At 39.0% G+C, this 26,811-nt stretch overlaps 1 protein-coding gene across 3 annotated transcripts; it reads left to right on the forward strand.

The window, feature by feature from the left end:
• Positions 1-911: 911 nt before the first annotated feature.
• slc38a10 (solute carrier family 38 member 10) lies at positions 912-26,441 on the forward strand. 3 transcript variants are annotated; one of them, XM_046853603.1, is made up of 18 exons: positions 912-1,133; positions 1,298-1,536; positions 4,674-4,791; positions 4,968-5,013; positions 5,107-5,200; positions 5,619-5,762; positions 7,039-7,163; positions 10,437-10,539; positions 12,644-12,826; positions 13,366-13,477; positions 14,181-14,287; positions 15,087-15,243; positions 16,550-16,741; positions 17,241-17,660; positions 18,077-18,196; positions 19,208-19,228; positions 19,709-19,870; positions 22,956-26,441. In XM_046853603.1, the coding sequence occupies exons 2-18, from the start codon at positions 1,447-1,449 to the stop codon at positions 23,987-23,989; spliced, it is 3,228 nt and encodes a 1,075-aa protein (XP_046709559.1). In that variant the 5' UTR covers positions 912-1,133; positions 1,298-1,446; the 3' UTR covers positions 23,990-26,441. The 3 variants fall into 3 exon arrangements, with proteins under 3 accessions (XP_046709559.1, XP_046709560.1, XP_046709561.1); XM_046853604.1 differs by lacking the exon at positions 7,039-7,163 and adding an exon at positions 7,765-7,889; XM_046853605.1 differs by lacking the exons at positions 7,039-7,163; positions 19,208-19,228 and adding an exon at positions 7,765-7,889.
• Positions 26,442-26,811: the final 370 nt, after the last annotated feature.

The raw sequence follows: 26,811 nt of genomic DNA on the forward strand, positions 1-26,811 counted from the left end.
AATGTGATTACTGAGGCAGCTTGTGTGTGTCCTTTCTGAGGTCGCAGATGCATGCTCACATACCCACACACACTTGAGGGTAAAAGCAGGTTTCATCCCCCTTCCTTCAGTTCCTGGGGGAGTGTGTGAGGTTTGGTGGCTCATGGGAAATTTTGTGCATGCCTGATTCCACAAAGACTCCCATTCAGTTGCACGCATGCTTGACCTCTCACAGTTCAGCACTCGGCTTTGTGCTCGCATGACCTTACACTGACCAGGGGCTTCCCCTGAGGTCAGCAGTTCAATCGGATGCCTGTGTCTAATTTCATCCTGGATAGAGTACCCCTCAAATCGTCACAAAAATCTACCTTGCCCCCTTTTCTCCTGTTCTGCTGGGACCTAATTCCAATTTTCAGGGATTATGTGTGGAATGACAAGACCCTCCTGCCAATAAGGTGAATAGTCAGGTTGGTTCTGAGGCCAGAGGTATACAATAGCCAGGCATTTCCTGTCTTCCATCTAAACCTGCTCTATAAATCTGCAATCTTAAATCCTATCCTTAGAGACTATGTTAATGCCCAGTTGGTGTACACCGGACACAACCTCGTCGCTCCAGCTGGGCCAGGAGGTGCTTTTAGCCCGAATTCCTCAAAGCTCCTGTTGCATCCTTTATTCCTGTTTCCCTTTCCTGCTTATATCTCTGTCTAGATAAAACATTATGCAAATAGTTACGTGACGAAAGACTGGGGAGATGATGTGACTTTGACAGTGATACATTTCGTATTGTTTGTAGGAGGACTCAGGAATGTAGTAATTATCTTTGTATTAACGTCACGGCTCACTGAAAGGTAGTATGTTATTATGGCCGGTAGATTGTTTTCTTCCTCCCGGCCACAGGGGGCAGCAAGTAGCACGTGCCTTATGCTGCCGCGGCCACTTCCTGGTTATGCATCGAGGAAATACTGTTATTGGATACGGAGTGGTGAATTTCTCTAAAAGTATTTATTCTATACGCGTGCAGTCAGATACAAATAAAAAGTTTATTGAACCTGAGGATTCGGGCTGCTTGGTCTTGCAAGACAATGCAAAATTAATAATATTAACGATACTGATGGTAACATAGGACTTCATGTCGGAGGGGAAGTAAGGACTTGGTATGAACCTGAATCTTGTCTTTCCAGTAATGAAGATAACCCTGATTTGACATTTTATTTATTGTAATGCTAGATTGTAATGCTATTGTTGATTAAAATGCACTGCAATCTCTGGGTTTAAGTATTTACATATGCCACGTGTGTGTTGTGTTTGTTCGCCGCAGAGCGCCACGTCACTGACTTGTGCAGGAAACGTCACTCACAGAGAGTCCTGCTTGGATTAGTCTGGAATTACAACAGAGATTACACCCCTGCTGACTGTTTCTCTCAAAACACATCGGATATAAACGCTGCACCCTGCAAGAAAGCCAAAATGACCTCGTCAAATTGGGGTTTGATAATGAACGTTGTGAACAGCATTGTGGGAGTCAGTGTTCTGACTATGCCCTTCTGCTTCAAACAGGTAAACAGACCTGTGGGGTTTTTAAAGCATGTTTTACACCACAGTCTGTGCAGTCTATCATTTGTGTAGTGAATCATTTATTGCCAGAATTTACACACACCAAAAACTTTAATATGGACTTCTCAGTACACCTTTTCATTCATACACATCAAATCAGTCAATATAGTGAGTGCAGTATATAAAATACTGTAGATATGGACCTGCAGCTTCAGGTAATGTTCACATCAACTGTCGGAAAGATTACTTTAATCGTGGCATGATTATTGAAGCCAGACGGGCTGGTTAGGGAATTCTCTATCTGCTGACCTCCTGGGATTTTCCACACGGTCTCTAATGTTTACTCAGAATGGTGCGATAATGATAAAACCGCCATTGAGTGGCAGTTCTGTGGGGGGAATGAAAGAAGCTTTGATGAGAAAAGCTAATGGAGGATGTTTAGACTGGTTTGAACTGACAGACAGGTTATGGGATTGCAATTGTGGAAAGGATAAAAACATCTGAGAATGCAAACCTTAAGGGACACAACAGCCTAGGACCAATTATGATTCCATATCTATCATCCAAGAACATTGTAGCTACACAGCATCGGATGGTGGCCTGTAAGATGATTTTGGAGGTGAAGAAGAAGAGGAGGAGAGTGAGGACTAAAAAAAGAATAAGATGGTGGAATCTGAAGGAGGAAGACTGTAGTATGAGATTCAGGGAAGAGGTCAGACAGGGGCTCGGTCAGACAGCTAGAAATCTGGGAATAGAAATGAAGACAAAGAAGTAGTGCTGGAGAGCATAAGGGGAAAGAGGTTGGCAAAACAGAATTAGGATCAACAGATTGATTAGAAAAGTAGGCAGTAGTACAAGGAGATGCGGCAGCAGGCAAAGAGGGATGTGGCGAAAGCAAAGGAAAAGGCATATGAGGAGCTGTATGAGAAGTTGGGAGTCACAGAATGAAGTTATGGTGACCATCTGATGCACCACAGATGCATTATTTGCTTTAAGAATGTTGATGGAGAAGGTCAGAAAGAGTTGCATTGTGTGGATTTGTGGATCTAGAGAAAGCATACGACAGGGTGCCAAGAGAGGAGTTGTGGTACTGTATGAGGAAGTCAGGTGTGGCAGATGTGAGGGTGGTGCAGGACATGTATGAGGACAGTGTGACAGCAGTGAAGTGTGCAGTAGTAACGACAGACTGGTTCAAGGTGGAGGTTGGACTGCATCAAGGATCGGCTCTGAGCCCTTTCCTGTTTTCAGTGATAATGGACAGGTTGACGGACGAGGTCAGACAGGAGTCTCCCTGGACTATGATGTTTGCGGGTGATATTATTTGTGGTGAGAGTAGGGAGAAGTTTGAGAAGAGCCTGGAGAGGTGGAGGTGTGTGCTGGAGAGAAGGGAAATGAAAGTCAGTAGGAGTAAGACAGGGTACATGTTTGTGAATGAGAGGGAGGGCAGTGGAGTGGTGCGGTTGCAGGCAGAAGAGGTGGTGAAGGTGGGGGAGATTAGGTACCTGGGATCAACAGTGCAAAGTAATGGAGAGTGTGTTAGAGAAGTGAAGAAAAGAGTGCAGGCATTTTTGTAATAGAAGGGTATCTGCAAGAGTGAAAGGAAAAGTTCATAGGACTGTGGTGAGATCTGCTATGTTGTATGGTTTAGAGACAGTGGCATTGACTAAAAGACAGGAGGCAGAGCTGGAGGTAGCAGGAGGGGGAGCTGGAGGTAGCAGAGCTGAAGATGTTAAAGTTTTCATTGGGAGTGACGAGGATGGACAGGATTAGAAATTAGTTTATTAGAGGGACAGCGCATGTAGGACATTTTGGGGACAAAGATAGGGAGGCGAGATTGAGATGGTTTGGACATGTGCAGAGGAGGGACATGGTGTATATCGGTAGAAGAGCGCTGAGGAAGGAGCCACCAGGAAGGAGGAAAAGAGGAAGACCAAGGAGGAGGTTTATGGATGTGGTGAGGGAAGATATGCAGGTAGTTGGTTTGAAAGAGGCAGATGTAGAGGACGGGGGTATGGAGACGGATAATCCGCTGTGGCGACCCCTAATGGGAAAAGCCAAAAGAAGAAGAAGAAAAAGAAATCTGTAATTCAAGAACACAAAACTGAGGCTGCATTTGGGAAGGCTTACCAAAACTGTACAATCTGAGAAAAATATAGACTAGCTTGGACTAACGGATGGTAACAAGGATGGTAGGGTCAGACTTTGACACCAACAGCATGAATCCAGCCTGCTTTGTGTCAAAGGTGTTGATGTAATAAAAGTTTTCTTTTCACACCGTGGACAATGTTTATGCTGATCAGTCATCGCTTGAATGGCACAGTATATTTAAGTATTGTTGCTGAGACTGTGCACCCCTTAATTGCTTTTTATTGTTTTGTGACAAACTAAGTATTTCCATTAAGGCACATCAATTCATGGGCAGATACAAGGAACTCTCATGTGGCCCATCAATATTTCATGCCATAAATGTGTATGATGTCGATTGACAAAACACAGACTATGCACATGAACACAATTTATCTTGAGCCATTGCATCTGTGATGGTTTGCTTATTTTGATTAAATTTATTTACATTTATTCTGTTCCAGTGGGGCAAATCACAAAACGACACTGTTGACATTGACTTTTGTTTATAATTGACATTTCATAGTTATTAATCTGTTTAATTTGTATGAATATAAATTATTTAAGAAAGTCTATAAATATGTAAACAGAAACCCAATGCCATTTAAAGCATCAGGAATATAACGTTATTATTGTACACATTGGAATAATGAGCTGTGCTAAAGAAGAAAGTGGATTAATTTTATTTTTAAAATACAGCAAAAAAAAACAAAAAAAACAAAATAGAAAGTGGGTTTGTGGCATCTTGAAGTGTTACTTCTTTTAACTAAGTTCTGTTAGTAATTCATCAGATTGACATCAGATTTCTAAATATCAGCTGATTCTCATATAGTCAAAGGAAATAAGCAGAGTTTTGCAAGCTTCTGCAGCAGAAGTTATGCAAAATATTGTCTGGTGATGTCCTGTGTTGCAGTGGCTTCTTCTGTGCTCTATTTTTATATTAGTAAGGAAAGGAAATTATGCATCCACCTAATTAGCCTCATGCAATATCTGTGCTTTTTTCATCTTTTATATAGTGTGGTATAGTACTAGGCACTCTGTTGCTTTTCTTCTGCTCATGGATGACCCATCAGTCCTGCATGTTTCTGGTCCATTCAGCCAGCAATACCAAGCGCAGGACTTATGCTGGACTGGGTAAGAATGACAAACACACTGCTGACCTTTTGAAAATGACATTTGGCAAAAGGACTGTGTTAGTGGTTCTATCAAAATGGTTGCCCTGCATATTTAGCTTTTTGGGTTTTGTTTGTTTATTCAGACTCGAATACCACAATAACTGTGCCAGGATTAAATATACTTTTCTTTTGCAGCTTTTCATGCCTTTGGTAAACCAGGAAAGGCGCTTGTGGAGCTGAGGTCAGATATTTGATCATTACTCAAGTTTTTCTCCACAGTCATTCCAATCAGACATTGACAGAGATTTCTTTCCCTGTTTCTTTATTTCTCTAGTATGATTGGCTTAATGCTTGGTACATGTATTGCATTCTATGTGGTCATTGCAGACCTTGGATCAAACTTCTTTGCCCAACTTTTAGGACTTCAGGTAAGCATTGGCATTTTTACTGTCTTTATCTTTATACTCAGTTAAATTCCTTTAATATGTGCTATACTGTGTTTTTAAGTCATATTTCTTACTTGAGTGCAGGAGTAGATAGGCAGGTGACAAAAAGGGCTAAAATTGCACCAACACACTGCTAATTAATATTTCTGAAATATTTATATATTATGTTTATAGAGATGCCTCTGTAACAGCTACAGAAGACATTTTTAGAATGCACTGAAGAAAATGCTTAGAAAACATAGATGTGATTGAGGGCTTTGTTTCATATTGCGTATCAAATAAATTAACAAAGGGATTATTTAGGGTTGATGATATAACAGTTGATAGAAGTATTTAATATATACGTGTCTCTTTTATCTGAGATTTGCGATGCTAGTCCATGTTCTTCTCACCTCCTCAGGTAACACGCAGTTTCCGTGTCCTTTTGCTTATTGCGGTGTCACTGTTCATTGTGCTGCCTCTGAGTTTGCAGAGGAACATGATGTCCTCTATCCAGTCGTTTTCAGCCATGGCACTGATCTTCTACACGTTTTTTATGTTCACGGTGAGTCGCTTACATTATAGTTTTAAAATAAATGTAGCTTCCACACTGTCTTTTTTATATCAACATTGGTCAAAGCTTCACTTCTTTATATTATTCTCTGAGTAAAAGTGCGGTGGATAACGCAAACATCTTCATTTAATTTACATCTACGCATTTTAGCAGACGCCCTTATCCAGAGCGATGTTCAAAAGTGCAGAGTCTCTATCAATGACTAGATCAACACTGGTCCACTTGGTTACAGACTTAAACCTGTACTTTTAAACATTCTTAAGAAGAATAGTTTCCAGTTTATAAATTTTGTATATGACACACATGGAACACACATAAGAAAGGCAATTTCACTTTTTAGCAATTATAAGATTTAAAGATTACGTATTGCACATTTTGAAATTGATTCACACTTAAGACGACGTCATTTTACTCTTCTTGCGAGACTCTTGAGAAATTAGGATTTTTAGTTCCACTGGACATTTCAGGATTTTTTTTTCTTTCTTGTTCACATGAAAATGTTGCTTGAATTTTCTTTCCTCGCTTATTTTGTGTTTGCTATCTAGCATTGTGTAGTGTGCTGTATTTGGTTCTGTTTTAAACTACAGATCATTTCTGTGTGAGCAGATCCTCAATGATCCTCATATTCATCCTCCTCATCCAGTTGTTTTTCAGTTGATACTTAACTATATCAGAGTTTGTTTTGAATTCTAAGGAGGTCTTGGTGCTTTAAGGGGCTTGTTGCATCTTTTTCTCTCGCTCCCTCTCTACAATAGAAATTTCTAGTGACAAACATTATGCATATATTAGCACAAGTTACAGTAATATTAAGATGAATCCATTGCAATCTAATGAATGTTTCTCAGTCACAGCTAATGCATCAGTTTCGTTTCATGTAATGGCCTGGCCAGGGATAAATGACTCATAATTCAGTCTTGATAATAGTTTAAATCTGATATAATGGGTTCTGGCTGCGCTGTTACAATAGTTTTACAGAGTTTGATTTTTAATGTCATAAATTTTTATGTCCCAAGTTTAACTGTCGTTGAATCATTTGACAGCCCTTAAGTGAATGAAGTTTTAATGTGTAGATTCAGGCAATGCCTGTAGTTGCTTTGTAATGTCTTAATATTTGAGCCAGTTTGCTGGGCAAGAACGCTTTCAGGCCTGTTTTGACTAGCCTTTAACCCTCTAACCTTAATGTGTCTTCCCTTTGCCCCCTTCTCTGAACTGCTCTGCTCCTGGCGTGCCCTGCCTTCCTGATGGGCGCTGCCTTTCCTGCTTCTAGATAGTGTTGTCCTCTCTGCGTTACGGCATTATCAGTGGGTCATGGGTGGAAAAAGTGAACCTGTGGCGCATCAAGGGGGTCGTGCAGTGTCTGCCAATTATCGCCACTACCTTCTGCTGCCACCCGTAAGTAGCCTACGTCCTGGACCAGAGCGTTCTACCATCATGGATTCAGCCTGATCACTGCATTATCCCCGACTTCCCCTACTCTCTCCACCTACACCCAATCAAACATCTTCATATGTTGTATTCATCCGTTTGTTTTAAGTATATGCGTGTGTAAAATGACATTCTGTATGGTATGCTAAACAGGGCTTATGGTTGTGGTTTGGTGGAAGTTATTCTGGAGTTTTAAAGGAAAGTGATTAACTCTTGCTCACTTCTTTCATTTCATCTTCTGTTTTTCCCAAGACATGCTGCAATCTCCAGAGATACAAGATTTGCCTGCTCTGGGCAGATTGTGTTTCTCGTTTTTTTGGTTACATTAGGTGCTTGGCAAAGTAGATTGAGTTAAAAAAACATCAAGGGCTGGCAGTAACTAGAGAGACAGCTACAGGTGATGCGGGACCGCCGAGAGGATTTTTAACATACTTTTTAAAAATGGGGTCTCCTCTCTTTCCAGTGGCCAATCTGATGGCCTGGTCAAAGTTTGTTTCCCCACATCTCCCTCTCAACCCCTTTCATAATGGGACATTTTGTAACCCTGATGCTTTCCACTTCACCACAGATGGTGCTCTCATCCTTCAATCATGGCCTCCTCACTGGCCTATGGCTCAGCAGGGTAATTTACGTACGCTGGGACGGCGTCTTTCGCTGCATCCCTATCTGTGGCATGGCATTCGCCTGTCAGTCGTAAGTACCCCTTTCCCTGTTCCATTTCCCATTTCCTGTGTACACGCTAGGCTGCAGTGACCTTATTTATGTTGTGACGTATGTAGGGAGGAGAAACTAAATGTTTGCTATTACAGGGGCTCCATTTTCACTGTGCAAAAATTTCAGCTTCAGTGGCGGTGTTGAGCTTTTCTGAGTGTCTGGGTTTTTTTTTTTTTGACGTAGACAGCAGGAAATTAGAAGCTGTTGGTGTGTCAGGTGTAAAGCACTGCAAAAATGGACCCCGCTTGCTAGGCAACCGCACCAAACTCCTTCTGCAAAAACAATCAGCAAAAATCATTCCTTTTCTCTCTTTCTGGATGGGAGTAATGCAATAGGGTTTTAATGATACTACTTTCTCACTGCGATAAATGATCTTTGCCATTGCAGTCATCATAATCAAACGCTCCATTCTAACAGAGTTTACACAGTGTCATAGGCTTTGCAGATCATGTTTCAAAGAAAACGAAATTTGCCATCTTTCTGAATCACATTATTGCAGTTTTGTAGGTTTAGTACTTTGTCAAAGTATTTTTAAGTGTGATTTGCCACTGGAAGCCCAAGTGGGCAAGAAAATCTCCAATGTGCTAGAATGCCAAGTCCCATATTCAGATTGCCAGGAAAAAAGGCAACTGTGTAGGCTAACAAGTGGTGCCTAAGGTTATTACTTTAGCTAAATAACCTAAATAGGTCGTTTTAAATGGAATATAAAATCAAAATATAAAAAATGGCCTAAACCAATGCTAATGGTGTCATTTTTTTGTATTGTTGTTAGTCTTTTTTCGTTGTTGTTTTTTGTTTGACTTTGGTAACTTCAGTCCATGTTCTTCTGAGTCAGTGTTTTGAAAGAGAGAACTGTGTGTTCTCTCTCTATTCATTCAGCACTCCTTCATTCTCATTCTTCATTTGCATGTTCTTTCACAGCCTGCTTTCTCCTGTCAACATAAATGTGTGAGTTTCAGGATGGGTGTATGTGTGTGTTTGTGTTCACGTACGTGTGTGTGTCAGATGGTAATAGAGTGAAGGAGGTATAAGTAGAGGATTACATCATTAACGAGTACAGTGCAACCCTAGTGTGCACTTTCTACACGCACTCACACACACACACACACACACATCTCTTAGGGTGATGAGTGATGCTTGGCTCAGGTCTTTGGACAGTGGTCAGAAAGTGTGACACATGATGCCACTTATGCCAATCATTAGTGCAAAGGCAACCCTCCCCTGTGTGAGGACAGCTCTGACTCTGAAGCTAACCACAAAAAACCCCTTTCATCACCCTCTGTATATATTTCTAATGAGGTTTACTTCACACTATTATACCCAATATATCACATAAAAGAGTCAATACAACTTAGTAGCTTATTTTTTTGCAGGTAAAAAGTGTTCTTAGTCGACCTGGAAGGTAGTAGATTATGTACAAATGTCAGAAACACTGACTTGCAAAAAAAAATGTTAGTCAGTTTAATTCCTTTAAACTGTAAGGTGTTGACAATGTAATGTGTAAACACTGATGGTATTTCTGTCATAAAATATTTACGGCATGTCATATACACACTTGAGTAACACTTTTGCTAGGTGCGATCTTTTAGTGAAATCACAAAATAATTAGTGTCAACAGTTTGTCTAGTTTAACACTTGGAGGTAATCGCTGAAATGCAACCTTTTCTTTGTCATTCTGTAAAGCAGGGGTTTACTAGTTCATTCGTAGTGTTTTTGATAATAACAAGCTCAATGCTGTACTTGTAGGAAGGTTGTAAATGCAATTGATTGCCAGTACTACTCAGTGGAAGCGATTCTGTCTCCTGTCTCCTCCTGTCCCTGGATTTTATTGCGAGCAGGTTCCAGCTATGAGATTGGCTGGCCTCTGGCACCAGGCCAGGCTTTGGGTAAAGAGCACATAACGTAGTGCTGTATATTCCAATAAACTGAGAATGTGCTTAGGCTATCGGGGGAGAGGGACAGGGAGTAGGAGAGAGAGTAAGAGCAGTGAGTGGGTGAAAGAGAAAAAGGACCAAAACAAAAGCCCGACCTAGCGGAAAACTTTATAACATTCTTAAAATCTGACTCGTACTTTAGTCGCTAAATATATTGCCATAGTAAATTTCCCATTTAATGTTTTATCGCTTACTAGTTTTATTAGTTGTCTTGATGACACATGGAATTTGTTCCTTCTTTTTGTGCCTTTTCCCCTTTTGGCTTCCCAGAGATAGCCAACTCTTCATCATTTTCCCATCCCATCATTTCTCTTTCTCTCCTACTGCTACTTTTCTAAGGGTTTTATTCAGCTACTGTAAAACAAATTATTGAGCTTTCACTTTACTTTCCTTGTTCTTCTTTGCTCTCAATCTAGTGCATGAGCTACCAACTTATAATAAAGTTTTATAGTAGTGGCGCATGCTTTATTAGAAGTATGTAAGGTAGAATTGATGCGATTACCAATACACACTCAAATGCACATGTACATGTGGTAAGAGCTCTGTAGTTCTGTGCAAAAAAAAAAAAAAAAAAAGCTCCTCTGTTTTACAGACAGGTGCTGCCTACCTATGACAGCCTGGACGAGCCCTCGGTTAAGAGAATGAGCACCATTTTTACCTCTTCACTCAATGTTGTTACCACATTTTACATCACGGTAAGTGTGTGTGTGTGTGTGTGTGCTCGTGTATTTATTTATTTATTTTCATATGTTTGTGAGAGATTTAAAAATAAAATAGCTTGAGCAGTGCTGTTGACTGAGCTTTCTGATGACAGCAGTGCTCTGTTAGAGGGACATGTTTTTCCCATTTCTCCTTTACTACACCAGGGACTAGATTAAAATGATTAGAGCTACATTCTTATTTTGATTTCTTAGTATAACAGACACAAACACGAATATGGGCTAGAAATAAATGCTTGTCTGGGCTGTGCTGGTATAAATACTTGCCTTGAATATTCTATTAAATATGTTTTATTGTCCAGGTCAATCCAGTCATACACTGTGGGGAGAATGAGGAAGTCACTGCCTTGTTAGAGCATTTTTATACATGCAATTATAAGAATGCTCCATAAATAGCAAGAACAATTCTTCAAGCTAAAAAAGCAGCCCAGTGTTAAATATATTCCCTGATGTGTTGTGTACCTTTACCCACAAGAGTCTTCTTACTGGACATTCCCAGGATATTCACTACTATTAAGCTTCCTGTTTCCCACACCGTCTCTAGCATCTGTTATGTTCCCAGTGTAGCAAGCTTTCTGCTTGGGAATAATAATAAAAAAATGAACACCACTTATCCCACTGAGCTCTCTCCTTACATGCAAATTAGTGTATTTCCATTGCGAATTATGGAGCTTAATCTTAATGTAAATCTTAATGTGAAATTGCTATGCTCCTGCTTTCTTCCAAATTGTATTTGAGGTTATCTGTAGAATTTGGTTTATTTAGCAGGAGGCTCTTGTCTAATTTGGATATAATACCTTGAGGCTCCAATAAAATCATTCATGCTTTATTGCTAAAATGTATTTTAGCCTTTTCCTAATGGTTTAGTCAAAATAATGCAGTAACTGAAATGCTCATTTTCAAAGCAATACTATTTTTCTTGCTGGCATCATTGAAGAAAAGGCTATGCTGTTGTTTTTATCACTTCTCATTGAAATCGGAAATTATTCGATTAGGAAATCTAAAACAAATCAATTTTAATGCATGGCTTAAAATTAAAATGGATTTACCTTTTTTCTGTTTTGTCACAAAAACTTTACACCTTATTTCTTTGGCATTTAGCATTAGAGAATCACATTTAGTTGATCAGTTTTTCGGGCTGAATTATTAAAAGCATCAGGACACAGTTCTTATTAAGTGGCCATTGCACTGCATTGCATTCATGGCAAACCTGAAGTCCTTCTCTGTCCTCTGGAGAGATCAGGGGTCTGTTAACCTCTCATCTGCTGTACTTTCCATTTAATACCTCAGGTAATTACTCTCTTCTGTCTCATCGTGGCAGCACACTCATATTCTTTCAGTTTAAACAGAAAGAAATAGGTAGAGTGCGAATGACAGAAACAGTCTGAATGGCACTTTTCTTCCACCACATAAACATCAGCCCACTTCATCAGTCTCCAACGCCACCCTCTTTTAGTCCTCCATAAATATTTTCAGGTGGAATGCTATTTAAGACCATGTCAGATTTTTTTTGTTCTGTTTCTCATACAGCAGCAAATAAATGTTACCTTGAGAGATAATAGTGCTTTCATCATGTGTTTTTCGGCTGCTCCTGCATTTTCACTTTTGTACTTCTTAGTCCCTTGCTTTCTTACTCTGAACAAATGTAGGGAAGGGGGGCTGTGTTCAGAGTAGTGCAGGAGATTTGTGGTGCGCTCAAGGACTTTTGTCTGGTGTTGTTCCTAGAGGAACCCTCTATTTACCTCTGTGGATAGATCAAGGCCGATTTGAGTAGCAGGGTTCTGTTGCTTTTTCTCTTTACTGTGGGCGTTCAGGGGCCAATGGGATCAAAAGACCTTTTGAAAAAAAAAATGTTTCTTGCATAGCTCTGCACTATTGTTTTGTCAAATAAACACTACCATTGCTCCATCTGGAGTAGTTATACTCCAATAGAAGCTTATCAGAGTAATATTACCAGTTTGTAGTCAAAAAACAATTTAATATTGGGATGAACATAAATATATTGAACTGGGTGTCAGTAGTCCATCTTCTCTAGCATTACGATTTGCCTTTTTGTCTTTAATTTTTTTTCCCACTACAGGTGGGATTCTTTGGCTATGTAAGTTTCACAGACACCATAGCTGGGAATGTGCTGATGAATTTTCCCTCTAACCTTGTGACTGATATGATCCGAGTGGGCTTCATGATGTCTGTAGCCGTGGGCTTCCCTATGATGATCCTGCCCTGCAGGCAAGCCATCAACACCATGCTGTTTGAGCAGCAGGTAAGATAGGATTTTATCAAAACTGTGCTTTAAACTATAGCATCTTCCACCACTGGAATCCTGTCAGAATTCTCACAAAAAAATCTTTTGCCATATTTTGCAAACCCATTGGTTTTGTTTATCATACTGGTCTGTACCTTCTTAGTGGTTCCCATCAAACTCAGAGTCCTGTTCCAGCTTTGCGTCATCGCAGACCTTAGTGGCAACAGGAGTCTTGATATAAGGCGTTGGGCAGCAGCTACAGAGCAGACAGATTCAGGAGGGAAATAAAAATGTATGATTGATGAAGAGAATGAAAGAGCTGCTCCATAAAGTTGCTGAGACATTGGCTCACTGTGTAACTGCTGCTGTGCTGAATCAGCTCCGATGCCAGCACACCGAAGCAAACTCTGCCATGCAAACCCACTGAAGGGTTTTGTCCCATTGAGAAAACATTATGTTATGCAGGTCCTTTACGAGCTTAAACACTGAAACGAATTTTCTTATGTAACTGCCTGTTGAACTGTCACTGCACGTGTTTTTTTGTTTGTGTTTTTCAGCAGAAGGATGGCACTTTTGCGGCCGGTGGATACATGCCACCCCTTCGCTTCAAGTGCATTACTCTGTGCATTGTCTTTGGCACTATGCTGGGAGGTATCCTCATCCCGAATGGTTAGTGTCTTCATGTGTGAATGTCTATTTATCTGTGTGTGTACCTGTCATTTTATTTTGTTTAAATCTATACAGCTCAGGTTTAGTCAGATTGGTCTTAATGGCACTGTCACTTCTGACATCACACTGCACTCTAGTCCATTCTAGAAAATGGAAACAGATGCTCCCTTACACCAACCTTTCCCACTCTGCAGCATTCATTCCTTAATAGCAAAGCTGGATAACAAAGAAGCGTGTTTTTAGAGAGAAGAAGATCTATGTTTTATTCATACTTTGGAGCTGTTGTTGACATGGGTTCTGCTTGACTCTGTGGATCCAATTAGGCTAATAGAGTGGAAGAGAGTGAGATACTCAGATGGGATTGAAAAGGAAGCATAGCTTTGTCCAAAGTGATGCCTGCCAGTGTCATTGCAGCCACAAATCCAACTGTAGGGAAAGAGATACTGTATTGCATAAATTTGAGCAAAACAGTATGTCTGCTTTTAGGTTAAAAGATGTTTTATGGGCTTTTTGCCCACTCTGGTGACACAAGGGCACTATGGAGAAAAGATAGCAACAGTGATTTGGGAGATTAGAGTCAACATTCTTCACATATTGACATTGAATCAGTTTTAGTATTATATATTAAAAAAAAAAAGATTGTATTCAATTGTGCCTGTATGAGTGTTTTACAATGAATTATTCATATTTGTGTGTATTACAGTTGAGACTATCCTGGGTCTGACTGGAGCCACTATGGGCAGCCTGATCTGCTTCATCTGCCCTGCTCTCATATACAGGAAGATCATGAAGAATGGCCTTGCTGCTCAGGTACTGCACATGTAGCATGGCTATGCAAATCTTGCATATTGCTGAATGGAGCACATTGGAACAGAATATAAAATGAAAATATTTTATGTCTCTGCATGAAATCTATTCAAATAGGGAGCGAATAGTGCTCAAGTCTGAGAGATGCATTTACATGGTGACTATGTTTGTGCATATACATGTATTTGTGAGATTGTAGATTACTGTTGTATTATATAGAAATGCACAGATATTGACTTTGCATGTATTTTATTTTGTTCTGTGTGCTTCAGCTGCTCCGTCTCTAACCTTAGTTACGCTAAACTCCAGCGCAGGCAGCAGCCTGGTATTCATTTTTAATTAGTACTGCCATACAGATGTGATGTGTTGTGCCCAGTGATGGTGGTCACAAGCTGTTCTGTGATCTCTATATAACCATGGTTGCCCAGCATGGGTCTGCCAGCCAATAGAGTCTGTCCAAAAGGACTTTGTCCTAATTTAGGGGAATGCACAAAAGATAATTTGTAATTGTTTTTTCTTATCCATAATGGCCACAGCAGGTGTTTGGGTTGGCATGAGAAAGTAATGCCCCCTGCTAGGATAGTGGCCCTTTTTCTAAGCCAAGTGGCCTGAAGCAACTAATGTTGAAATACCTTAGTTTAAGTTTGGTTTTAAAGACTATTAATGCGAAATAGAAAAACATCTTTATGGATTTGTTTTTAACGAGGCAAAAATGTAACACCCCTTTCTCTCTCTCTCTCTCTCTCTCTCTCTCTCTCTCTCTCTCTCTCTCTCTCTCTCTCTCTTTTCTTTTTTTCTCTAGCTGGTTCTATGGGTTGGACTTGGGATTCTGCTCTTAAGCACCTTCACCACTCTGTCCATATCCAGTGAGCCAGATCAAATACAGCCTCCTGCTATCGTCCCCAAAACGAATGACAAACCTCCTGTTGTTCCTGTGCCAGAGCTGCCCAAACATCTTGGTAAGTCAATGATGTGGTGAGAGGAAAGAGACCAATGGGACAAATGCAAATTGAAAAGAAGGAAATGGAGTGAGAAACAGATCATAAAGAGCAATGGATGGTGCAGAATGAACAGAACAAACTCCAGAATTAGGCCTTTTCTGCGTTGTGACCTAAATGATGCCCTTCAAGCCGAAATGCACTTTGTCCCAAAGAGCAGTAGCGAGACAGCCGCTGGCGTTTTCCTGCTCAAACTCCAGCCGAGGGAGAGAGGGATGGGAGGGCATCCAAATACAGAATAAAGTAAAGGAAATGATGGAGGGACTCAAATTCCCCTACTGTAAAAAGGGATGAGAGTTGTAAAAAAAACTGCACAAGGGCAGTTCAGACAGCTTTATGTCCATACACTCTTTTTCTTTCCTCTCGCTTTCTATCTGCTGCATTCCCTCCCTCCTCTCTCACCATACCTCCTCCTACCCCCCCTCTGAGTGACACTGACATTTATCACTGAGTGGACACCCACTTCCACACCTGTTTCCTGTTTACTGCGTGCTGGTGGGGCAGCTGTGCGGAAACACAGGACTCCGGGCGCGAGTGAGTGAGTGTGAACGGGGGAGTGAGTAGAAAAGCCATGAAGACATGTGAGGGAGTGTGTCTGCAGGCACAAAACACCAAATTTTCATGCTTTGCATTTCACATTTTCTATTGCTCTTGTTTTTGTTCACTCCTCCCTTCCGTGTTATCTCTTTGGACGCCGCCGTAAGTGAACTAGGCACCTTTAAGATTCCGGGATTTCTTCATAGTGTCTTATTTGCTAATAAAACACAGGTTATAATCATTTAATAGAATGTAAATAAAGAATAAATAAAACACTGTTCATCCCACCCTGGCTGGGTGCTGTGAATGAAACCATAGACCCAGGTCAAGTGAACAGTGTAAATATTTAAAGGCATTTCTTTTTTTTAACCATAGGACAAATAGTAGGTATAGTAGGGTATATGGAAAAAGTGGAAAGTGCTATCATATATGGATTGTGCTATCAATCTATAAATTGCTTATCTCAAGTAGAATTCAAGTTTAATAATCAATATTCTGTGGTCACACATACTCTGCTGCCCCCTGCTGATGCTTTTATTTCTGTCAGGTAAACTGAAAAATCTGTATAGTTTGGGAGGCTTTGCGATGCTATATTTTATATAATATAATTTTATAATATAATATTTAAATGTTATATTATCTTTTTAAAAGATTTGCAATCAACGGAAATCATGAGTGTGTGATGTCACACATGATCTCACTGCCTTTTTCTCTCTCTGTTTGACTGCAGTAACCCCAGTGGTTCCAGTTGTAGCAGGAAACCCAGACAATCCTAAGCCGGCTGTGGAGCAGATTCAGCCTGCAGAAGAGGCAAAGGCCCCAAAGGAGAAGGAGCCAGCTGAGCCACCGCAGATAAAAGTACCAGTGGAAGTGCTTGAGAGGAATAAGAATGAGGAGGTCCAACTGAACCCTCCTGGAGCAGGTAATTCAGCATAAAACGGTGCCAGTCTGCAGGTCTGTTTTGTTGGATATTCTTAGTAAATTTTTATTGTAAACAAAAAAAGTTTATTATTTTAACAGACTGCAATTTGCAATTGCTTCATCTTTGTAAATGTTAGAAGAAGAAAACCAAAGTTATAAGATCCTTGTGATCCTACTCAACAACATAGGACAGACTGTTCACTAAATAGCAAGATTATAGTTTAAATACACATCACAAAAACAATACTTGGATTTATACCTCATGACATTAAGATCAGTTGCTCAATCAGTTTTAAACAGATTCAAATAAATATATATAAATATAAAAAATAAAAAATATATATAAATATAAAATAATAATAATAAACAGTCTTTTAATTGGTGCATTTTCTGTAGTGTAGCAAATTGAAAACTTGTTTGTTTATATATTGTTTGTTTATATATATATATATATATATATATATATATATATATATATATATATCTCTTTTCCCTCCCAGAAGTCGCAGTGCCTGATGGAGAGGCTCATCGCCATGAACCACCCATCCCTCATGATGAGGTCCACATAGAGAAACGCAAGAACCAGCAGGAGCTTTATGAAGAACAGAAGCATGTTGCTGAAAAGGAAGAGAAGGAGTTAGCAGAACAGGGGGCAGGCCAGCAGCAAGAGGTGACACAAGATAAAGTTAAGAATGATGTGGTGCCTAAAAAGCAGGACGTTGCGAACATCCATGTGGGCCAGGACCTTGCCAATGAGATTCATGAGAAGGTGAAAGAACAGCAGCAGCCAGAGTTAGTGGCGTTGGTGCATAAATCTGTGGAACAGCCATCTTTAGTAAAGGTCCAAGATGCTGGGAACAAACTGCCTGCTGATAAAAAACCAGAGGAAAGTGATAAAAAAGCAGCTGAATCTGAGAAACGTGAGTACCTTTAAGCAACAGTTCAGACTATATTCATTGGAGGTGCAAAGACAACAAATTTGGATTAAATTCAAACAATCTAATGGATGGATTTATATTCAAGCCTAGATCTCGTTCAACTTTAAAAAGGAAAATGGCTTAAAAGTGATATTACTGTTTGAACATTGCCACGAAATATTCTAATAATACTATTTCATTCCTTTTTCACATGAGATAGGGACAGCTTTGCTATTTTTCTTTGAAGTTAATGACACTAAAGCACAGTTTGTGAAGTTGTGAAGTAAACAAAAAAAAAAAAACGGAACTGAACTGAATCATATATTATCAGGCCTGAATCAAACTATCACTGCACAATTGTATTGTATCAGATTAGCGTAGTTTATTAAACCTCAGTCACTGACTAATCCACTGTACAGATGCTGAAACAGGGGTCCATTTGCCTGAGGTGCATGATGGTGGTGCCAGTCAAGAGCATAAGGAAGAGAAGAAACTGGATGGGAAAGACACCAAGGAAGTTGATGGAGACAAGATGGAAGGTAAATGAGCTTGAGCGGTCCAAGGCAGCTGACCTTAAACACAAAACAAACAGGGTTCTTTACTTTGGACCTTCACTGAATAGTTTTAAGTGTTTGTAACTTATTGCATGATACTACATAAAACTTTGTGTAAGAGTTTGGCAATATTCATATACAGTATTGAAGAGAAGTAAGTACACCTCTGTGCAATATCACTTAAATGTCATGTGATTATAAATGTAACAACTCCCACGAATTGCATTAGTTTATTGTAGAATATTTTCATAACCAGAAACAACTAGTTTGGAAAGACAATATTGATAATGAAGTCCCCAAAGCAGAAAATCAATTCAACGAAATGAATAAACGCTTCAATCATAGAGACTTTTGTTGAAACATAATTGCATAAATCTTAAACAGCAAAACTTTTGGATCTTAGTTTTGAATCTATCTACATTTCTGCATCAAGTCTATACAAATCTTATTGTGAGATTTCACAAAGATTAAAAGAGATCAGTTGCAGCAGTATTCAGGAGGAAGTCAACAAAACCCCTCAAGCAAAGCGTCGCTGAAATGTTGTCAGAATGCCGCCCATCCGGATATTTGTGCAACATTGGTATCCATCATGCTTATAAGGATTGAGTCTGTCTTAAAAAATAAGGTTCCTTATATATGTCCTATAATTTTACTGTTTAAATTAGATGTAATTCAATTACTGTAAGTGTCAATCCTTGTACATTTAAGTGATATTACTTCATTTGTATACGGTACACATTTGTATGATTGTGTAAGTTTCGATGGTCAGTAGTCAATTTCTTTTCAGTTTCTTGTTTCTGACATTTTCTGAAGTCACTGCAAGCTGACCCTGCTTGGTTTTGCTTTATCATGATGAAATATCTTGCAAAAGCACAGTGAATCACAGTTTCTTTAGCTTGGCCTGAGTTTAAATAAGGCACTCTTAAGCCACACTTTGCTCTGTCTTTTTCTGTCTCTTTCTCCACTGCTCTGTTGTGCCACGGATTCCTGCCACAGTGATTAAAAAGATCGTTGCAGGTATGAGGCTCTGTAGCCTTGGACTTCTAACATGCTGATTTTGACATGTACACCTTAGACACCTTCTGTTAACAATACACTATTTTCTTTATCTCAAAATTCTTTCTTAAACTTCTTGTTTTTACTTGTGTTCATGGCTACTGCTACTGAAAGCACACAGATTCAAATAACATTCAGCTAAACTTTTTTTTTTTTTTTTTTTACCAATTTCATAGTATTTCACACACTAATATTTACCTGAGTGCATAAATAATTGCATGGCTAATAACAATATGCCTCTAGTTAATTTTCCTAGATCAGTATTGCTAAAATAAGGCAAACCTAATTCAAATAATACATTTTACTCAGATCTACAATACTAATAGCTGATTATTGTGTCTATAAATGTCTCTATATGGCTCTTTATATAAGATAAGATAATTTATTTGTCCCACAGTGGGGACATTTATAAAATGTATTGTGTTTTCTCTCTTTTTTTAGAGGGGGTTCTGGACCATGCTGTGCTTCTGCAGGTGATCAAAGAGCAGCAGGAGCAGCAGAAGAGGCTGCTGGACCAACAGGAGAAACTCCTGGCTGTTATCGAGGAACAGCACAAAGAGATCCATCAGAAAAAGGATGAAGATGAGGATCCTAAAGCTGCAGGTCAGTCTACTAAAGGTCACATCTAGATGGTGTGAAAATGGGCTTTTTAAAGATGACATATAAACATTCCCAAAACTGTGGTCCAGAACTCTGAGTCATTTCTTTTTTGCATTAGTTGAATAATTGAAAGATTTTCATTAAATGAAATAAAACTAAACAAATCTCTATTTATAGTTGTCCCCTGGAACTCGTGAGGGTTTTAGAACGTAACGTCCTCGAGTTCCGGGGGACCACTGTGTGTGTGTGTGTTTGTGTGTGTGTGTGTGTGTATATACAGTGAGGAAAATTAGTATTTGAACACCCTGCTATTTTGCAAGTTCTCCCACTTAGAAATCATGGTGGGTCTGAAATTGTCATCGTAGGTGCATGTCCACTGTGAGAGACATAATCTAAAAAAAAAAAAATCCAGAAATCACAATATATGATTTCTAAACTATTTATTTGTATGATACAGCTGCAAATAAGTATTTGAACACCTGTCTATCAGCTAGAATTCTGACCCTCAAAGACCTGTTAGTCTGCCTTTAAAATGTCCACCTCCACTACATTTATTATCCTAAATTAGATGCACCTGTTTGAGGTCGTTATCTGCATAAAGACACCTGTCCACCCCATACAATCAGTAAGAATCTCTATAAAATCAAACACATGGGCTTGTAGACTGCTTCTACAAACATTTGTGAAAGACCAGTCGCTCTGAGGAGCTCATTGAAATCCAGCATGGTATCATGATAAGATGCCACCTGTGCAATAAGTCCAGTCATGAAATATTCTCGTTAAATATTCCACAATCAACTGTTAGTGCTGTTATAACAAAGTGGAAGCGATCGGCAACGACAGCAACACAGCCACAAGGTATTAGGCCACGTAAAATCACAAAGCGGTGTCAGGCTGAGACGCATAATGCACAGAGGTTGCCAAGTTTCTGCAGAGTCAATAGCTACAGACCTCCAAACATCATGTGGCCTTAAGATTAGCTCAAGAACAGTGCATAGAGAGCTTAATGGAATGGGTTTCCATGGTCGAGCACCTGCATCCAAGCCTTACATCAAGTGCAATGCAAAGTATCGGATGCAGTGGTGTAAAGCGTGTTCTCTGGAGTGATAAATCACGCTTCACTGTCTGGCAATCCAATGGACGAGTCTGGGTTTGGTGGTTGCCATGAGAATGGTACATGTCTGACTGCATTGTGCCAAGTGTAAAGTTTGCTGGAGGGAGGATTATGATGTGGGGTTGTTTTTCATGAGTTGGGCTCGGCCCCTTAGTTCCAATGAAAAGGAACTCTTAATGCTTCAGCATACCAGGATATTTTGGTCAATTTCACGTGGGAACAGTTTGGGGACGGCCCGTTCCTGTTTTAACATGACTGCACACCAGTGCACAAAGCAAAGTCCATAAAGACATGTATGAGTGAGTTTGTTTTGGAAGAACTTGACTGGCCTGCACAAAGTCCTGACCTCAACCTGATAGAACACCTTTGGGATGAATTAGATTTGCGATCCAGGCCTTTTTGTCCAACATCAGTGTCTGACCTCACAAATGCTTCTGGAAGAATGGTAAGAAATCCCCATTAACACACTACTAAACCTTGTGGAAAGCCTTCCCAGAAGAGTTGAAGCTGTTATAGCTGCAAAGAACATCATATTAAACCCTATGGATTGAGAATCGGATGTTACTCAAGTTAATTTGCACATGAGGGCAGACGAGCGAATATTTTTAGAAATATAGTGTATGTATGTGTGAGTGTGTGAGTGTGTGTGTGTGTGTGTGTGTGTGTACGTACAGTGCACACGCTTAATTTTTTCCAAATTTGTTATGTTTACAGCCATATTACAAAATTTATACAATTCATTCTTTTCCTCAGAATTCTATAAACATATGCCATAATAACAACGTGTAAAAAGGTTTTTTTATTTTATTTTATTTTTTTTTATCTATCTTTGCTAATTTATAAAAAAATACAAATATATCACATGTACATTCACAGAGTTTAGGTGCTTCCTGCTTCCACTGATCATCCTTGAGATCTTTCTACAAATTGTTTGAAGTCCACCTGTAGTAAATTCAGTTAATTGAACATGATTTTGAAAGGCACATACCTGTCTATATAAGGTTTCACATGTCAGATCACAAACCAAGCCATGAAGTCAAGAATGAGGATTGAAAACCTTCTCTAGAGTGCTCTGGACCTCAAACTGTGGTGACATCTTCCAACAGGACAATGACCCTAAGCACACAGCCAAGATAACAAAGGTGTGGCTATGGGACGACTCTGTAAATGTCCTTGAGTGGCCCAGCCAGAGCCCAGACTTGAACCCGATTGAACATCTCTGGAGAAATCTGAAAATTCCTGTGCACCGATGCTCACCATCCAACCTGATGGAGCTTGAGAGGTTCTGCAAAGAAGAATATGAGAAACTGGCCAAAAATAGGTGTCCCAAACTTACTCAAAAAGACTCGAGCCTGTAATTGGTGCCGAAGGTGCTTCAACAAAGTTGTCATTATAGGGTTTTGTTTTTAGAATTTTGTGAAAAATAATGAATTGAATCCATTTTGGAGTAAGGCTGTACATAAAATGTGGAAAAAGTGAAGCGCTGTGAATACTTTCTGGATGCACTGTGTATTTGTGTGTGTGTAAATGTGTGTGTGTGTGTGTGTGTGTGTATATGTATGTGTATGTGTATATATATATATATATATATATATATATATATATATATATATATATATATAAATATAAAATTCAATGACAGCCTTCACTTGAGTTAGAATGAACTTTACAAGTTGGTGTAAAACCTTTTGATCCATTTTAGATCTAATTGATTGGTGTGCCCTTTGAACACTTGCTTCATTAGAAGAGATTAGACATGAGGAAAAGCTGACCTTTTGTTAAAAGCAGTAAACATCACAAATTGATTATATTTATCTAGAGCAAAATATTCACTATTTACTTTCTTGACTTTATTATTTACTTTAGGATCATTGGTTGAAAGTAAAGGTTGCCAGATTTTCAGGATTGTCTCAGACTTTTGGAACCCATTGTATACCAGAATGCAGTACTAAAAGTTTCATGTGCTACATTTAGGTGGTGATGCAGCTGACGCAGTCGCAATAGTGCAGCAGCAGCGTGAGAGAGCCGATGGAGATGGGAAGGTTAAAGTCCCAGAAATGAGCTCAGAACACCACCAGGAACCTGAGAAGCAAGCACCTGTAGCTGATGCTCAAAAGCAACAAGTAAGAGACGTTTTAACACATAATGGGGAAAACGCAGGAGAGAGCCACAAGAATGCTGTTCATCTCAACCCAGCACAAGATGAACCTAAACAGGAGAAACAACCTCTGCAAGGGGAATTGCATGTGGATGAAGTGTTGCAGAGAGACCTCGGGGCGCGCGGGGTGCCATTACGCCAGCATCAGCCTGACCTTCCTAAAGAGAAGCAAGGAGTCGTTGAACAGCTTCAACCAGAAGAAATTGACAAAGAGGAAGAAAAAGTTAGGCAGAGGTTAGCCCAGCTGGAGGCTGAGAAGGAACGGCTTGAGAAGGAAGGATTGGAGAAAGAGAGACTTGAGAAAGAAAGGTTAGAAAAAGAGAGACTTGAGAAAGAAAAGTTGGAGAAAGAGAGGCTTGAGAAGGAAAAGTTGGAGAAGGAGAGACTTGAGAAGGAAAGGTTGGAAGCAGAGAGGTTGAAACAAGAGCTCGATAATGAAATTGTGAAGCAGGCTGAAAAGGAGCAGAAACTGATTGAGCAGAGGGAAAAACTGCTCCAGTTACAGCAGATAATTGACAATCGAGACTCCAATCAGAATGAGGTCATCTTAAAAGAGAAGCAAGTACCTCAACCTCAGAAGAAAGGAGGCAGGGACTTAAAGGAGACTTTAGATCATGAAAAGCAGGGGTCGCAGAAAGAAAAGAAGAGCAGAGAGAATGGAGAGATTGACCTGAGAAGGCGACGCAGGGCTCTGGGTGCTGAGGAGAGACAAGAGCCTGGAATAGAACCACTGATGGAGCTCAGAGGCTCGGACCTCCATGCAGCACTCGAGGCTCAGCTACTGGCTGGAGTTGTTGTCCATTCTCGACAGATCAAACAGTTATCACACAAGCAGGACAAAGATGAATAGTTTTTTCACCTAGCAATATGTTGAATACATAGACATGAATATGCACACACTCAATTAAATGTCTCGTACATCTCAAGCTCATATAAACATCAACTGTTGCCCATATAGTACACAATGCTGCCTCAGCCACAGAGTTTAAATCCAGGACTAAAATATATTTATAGTTGTACATCCACACTGAAGGATTTCAATCTCCTTTTTTCACTGTACTTTTATAGCTTTCTAGGGACTCCACAAATCTGCTTTTCTTAACACTGATTACTTTTGCACTATAATCTGAAAGGAAACAGTTTGGCTTTTTTTCCACAATCTCTTATCCAATATTGTAAAATTGATCTGAGAGAACACTGACCTCAATATCAAACAAGCCTCATTAATAAGCATATTAAATATTTCTGTTACCTTTATGTAATAGGAATTAAGGCCAAGGCACCAGACTTGTTTGACTGTTTTGGACGCATCAGTGCAGTTTATTTTACCCTGCATTTGGTAAAATGTGGAGAACTGTGATATCGATCAATACTGATTTGTATACACGTGTTCACATGTACGCATACATGTACACATGGTCATTGAAGATTCAACATTTATCCTGTAGGATGCAGTGGTTACATTAGGATTCTTTTGAAATGTATTTGCAGTAGGTCAATTCTGAGCCAGGAGGCTGCCAAACTTTCCATAAACATGTTTATCATCCTGAAAATGATAACTGTTCCAATACTTTTATTTAATTGAACGTTGAGAGATTACGCCCATTTTTTGTGATTTTCTACAATGTCATGGCCAAAGGTTTTAGCTTAAACTAATTGATGTATGTTTACACACACATGCCAGAATTCCAAAGGTTGCAGGGACACACAACTTCATACTCTTCTCATCACATTAATTTCTCTGCTGTGTGGTTGGGGTGGCATTCGGTAATATCTTTCCACTCAAATTGTCCATCGATACATTGATGTTGTGTTACACACACACACACACACACACACACACACACACACACACACACACACACACACACACACATATATATATATATATATATATATATATATATATATATAATAAAATGTATGTATATATGTATGTTTATCTTTTCTATGTTGAATTCCAGGATGTTAAGGTTACTTTCAATATCAGCTTATGCTAAGCAAATGTAAAGGCTTTATTTAAAGGCAAATGTGACTTTTGGTCTTTTGAAGATATACACGATCTGTCCGAATGTTTCGTTTTCCTTCGCATACATGTTCCAGCATGGCAACATCTCTTTTTACAAAACAAACTCCATTATTACTGCATTGTTGGAGTGGAGGACCAGTACAATCTCGGGGATGAAATTGAATGACGATTGCACCCGAACACTCCTCATCCAACATATACCTGACTTTACTAAGGCTCTTGTGGCTAAATGGGCAAAAACCTATAGCTATGTTCCAAAAGAAAAACTTTTCCATAAGAGTTTATTATACAAGATTATATCAGGTTATTATACAAGAAACCTGAAATGTACATATGCCTGTGATAGGTGTCCACAAGCCTTTGACTATGCAGTATGAATGTATTAAACTTACAAACCGAGATAAAGGACCGAACACTGTTAAAGATCCAGATTATTTTTATTTTGGGGTATTTTTCTGGTCTGTAGTTTAACCAATGCCATTAAACTCAGTTGAAGGTAAACTTATTCCAGCTCATAATGCTTCATTTAGTATTAAGCAGTAAACAATGACCATGGGATTTTCTATATAATGTTTGTGTCTATTTTTAAAAAAGGGGAACAATCTATAAATAAAACATTCTTTGGAGTTAGTCCATTATTTAAATATGAACGTGTGGAGCACTTTGTTTAAAAAATAGTCCGAAATGTAATTTACAACAGCACAAAAAAAATTGAATATTGACCATAAAAGGTTTTGATGTTTATTTTTATACTAGGAGTACCAGATTCTAATTTATTTTTCTCCTGTTTGGAGTAACTTTATATTTGAAGTAAGTGCAGAAAAGCTATACCTACTAGCGATTGTTAGATCACAGTTGTTTGTGTGTGTATAGAGATACTGTAACATCATTGGATCATTTTACAAAGCTTGATTCATGTCTTTATAATTTTTGTGGGTTTAATGGTCATTCTCTTGTTCTAAATTACTTGCCTATAAATATTTCATCTTTTGTCATCTTTCTCTAGGTTTGTGTTTTGACTATATTGTTATAATGTTCTGGTCCTCTTTCAGGGTTTTAACAGAGCTCATATGTGTATTGTTCAGGTGTGCTAAAACTGGTTACAATATTGTAATGCTATAGCCTGTACATTAATCACGTTGAATCTGCTGTTTCAGGTGTTTGAGTATTGAAAATATTTTCTTAATAAACTCTTGTTTTGCTGAGGCTATATGTATAGATAAATGACATACCATCTTTTCACAGGTGGTAATAAAAGGAAAATATAGAGAAATTGTTTCCTTAGTGAAGTTCATTTATTTTTATTTTTTACAGCTGTGTTTGACATTGTCAAACTCCTCTCATACCACAACAATTCTCCAAATGTTTTAGAATAATGTTTCATAGTTTGTCTATTTATACTTATATTAAGTTGTTAAACTATAGCACACATTATTTGTCTTTCTTTAATAAAGAACACATAAGTGAGTATTTGTAGGCTTAAAGGATATAAATATATACATCAAGATTATATCAAGCCTTTGTTTTTCTCATCTTCTATTCTCTATTATCAAAAACGGCCTCAGTGCCGAAGCCTTTAAGATTTAAACTGTTTAAAATGTTGCTTTCCACTGGTTCATAATAGCGATATATATATTTTTTTA

This window comes from Silurus meridionalis, chromosome 7 (assembly GCF_014805685.1).
Source record: "Silurus meridionalis isolate SWU-2019-XX chromosome 7, ASM1480568v1, whole genome shotgun sequence".
NCBI classification, from domain to species: Eukaryota; Metazoa; Chordata; class Actinopteri; order Siluriformes; family Siluridae; genus Silurus; species Silurus meridionalis.

What these genes read in the sequence shown, in the direction of transcription:
- slc38a10 (XM_046853603.1), top strand. Translation starts at nt 1,447, where the DNA reads ATGACCTCGTCAAATTGGGGTTTGATAATGAACGTTGTGAACAGCATT. An exon ending in AGAATGGCCTTGCTGCTCAG is followed by an intron (nt 14,288 to 15,086) that starts GTACTGCACATG and finishes TTTTTTCTCTAG; the next exon opens with CTGGTTCTATGGGTTGGACT. An exon ending in TGAGGATCCTAAAGCTGCAG is followed by an intron (nt 19,871 to 22,955) that starts GTCAGTCTACTA and finishes TGCTACATTTAG; the next exon opens with GTGGTGATGCAGCTGACGCA.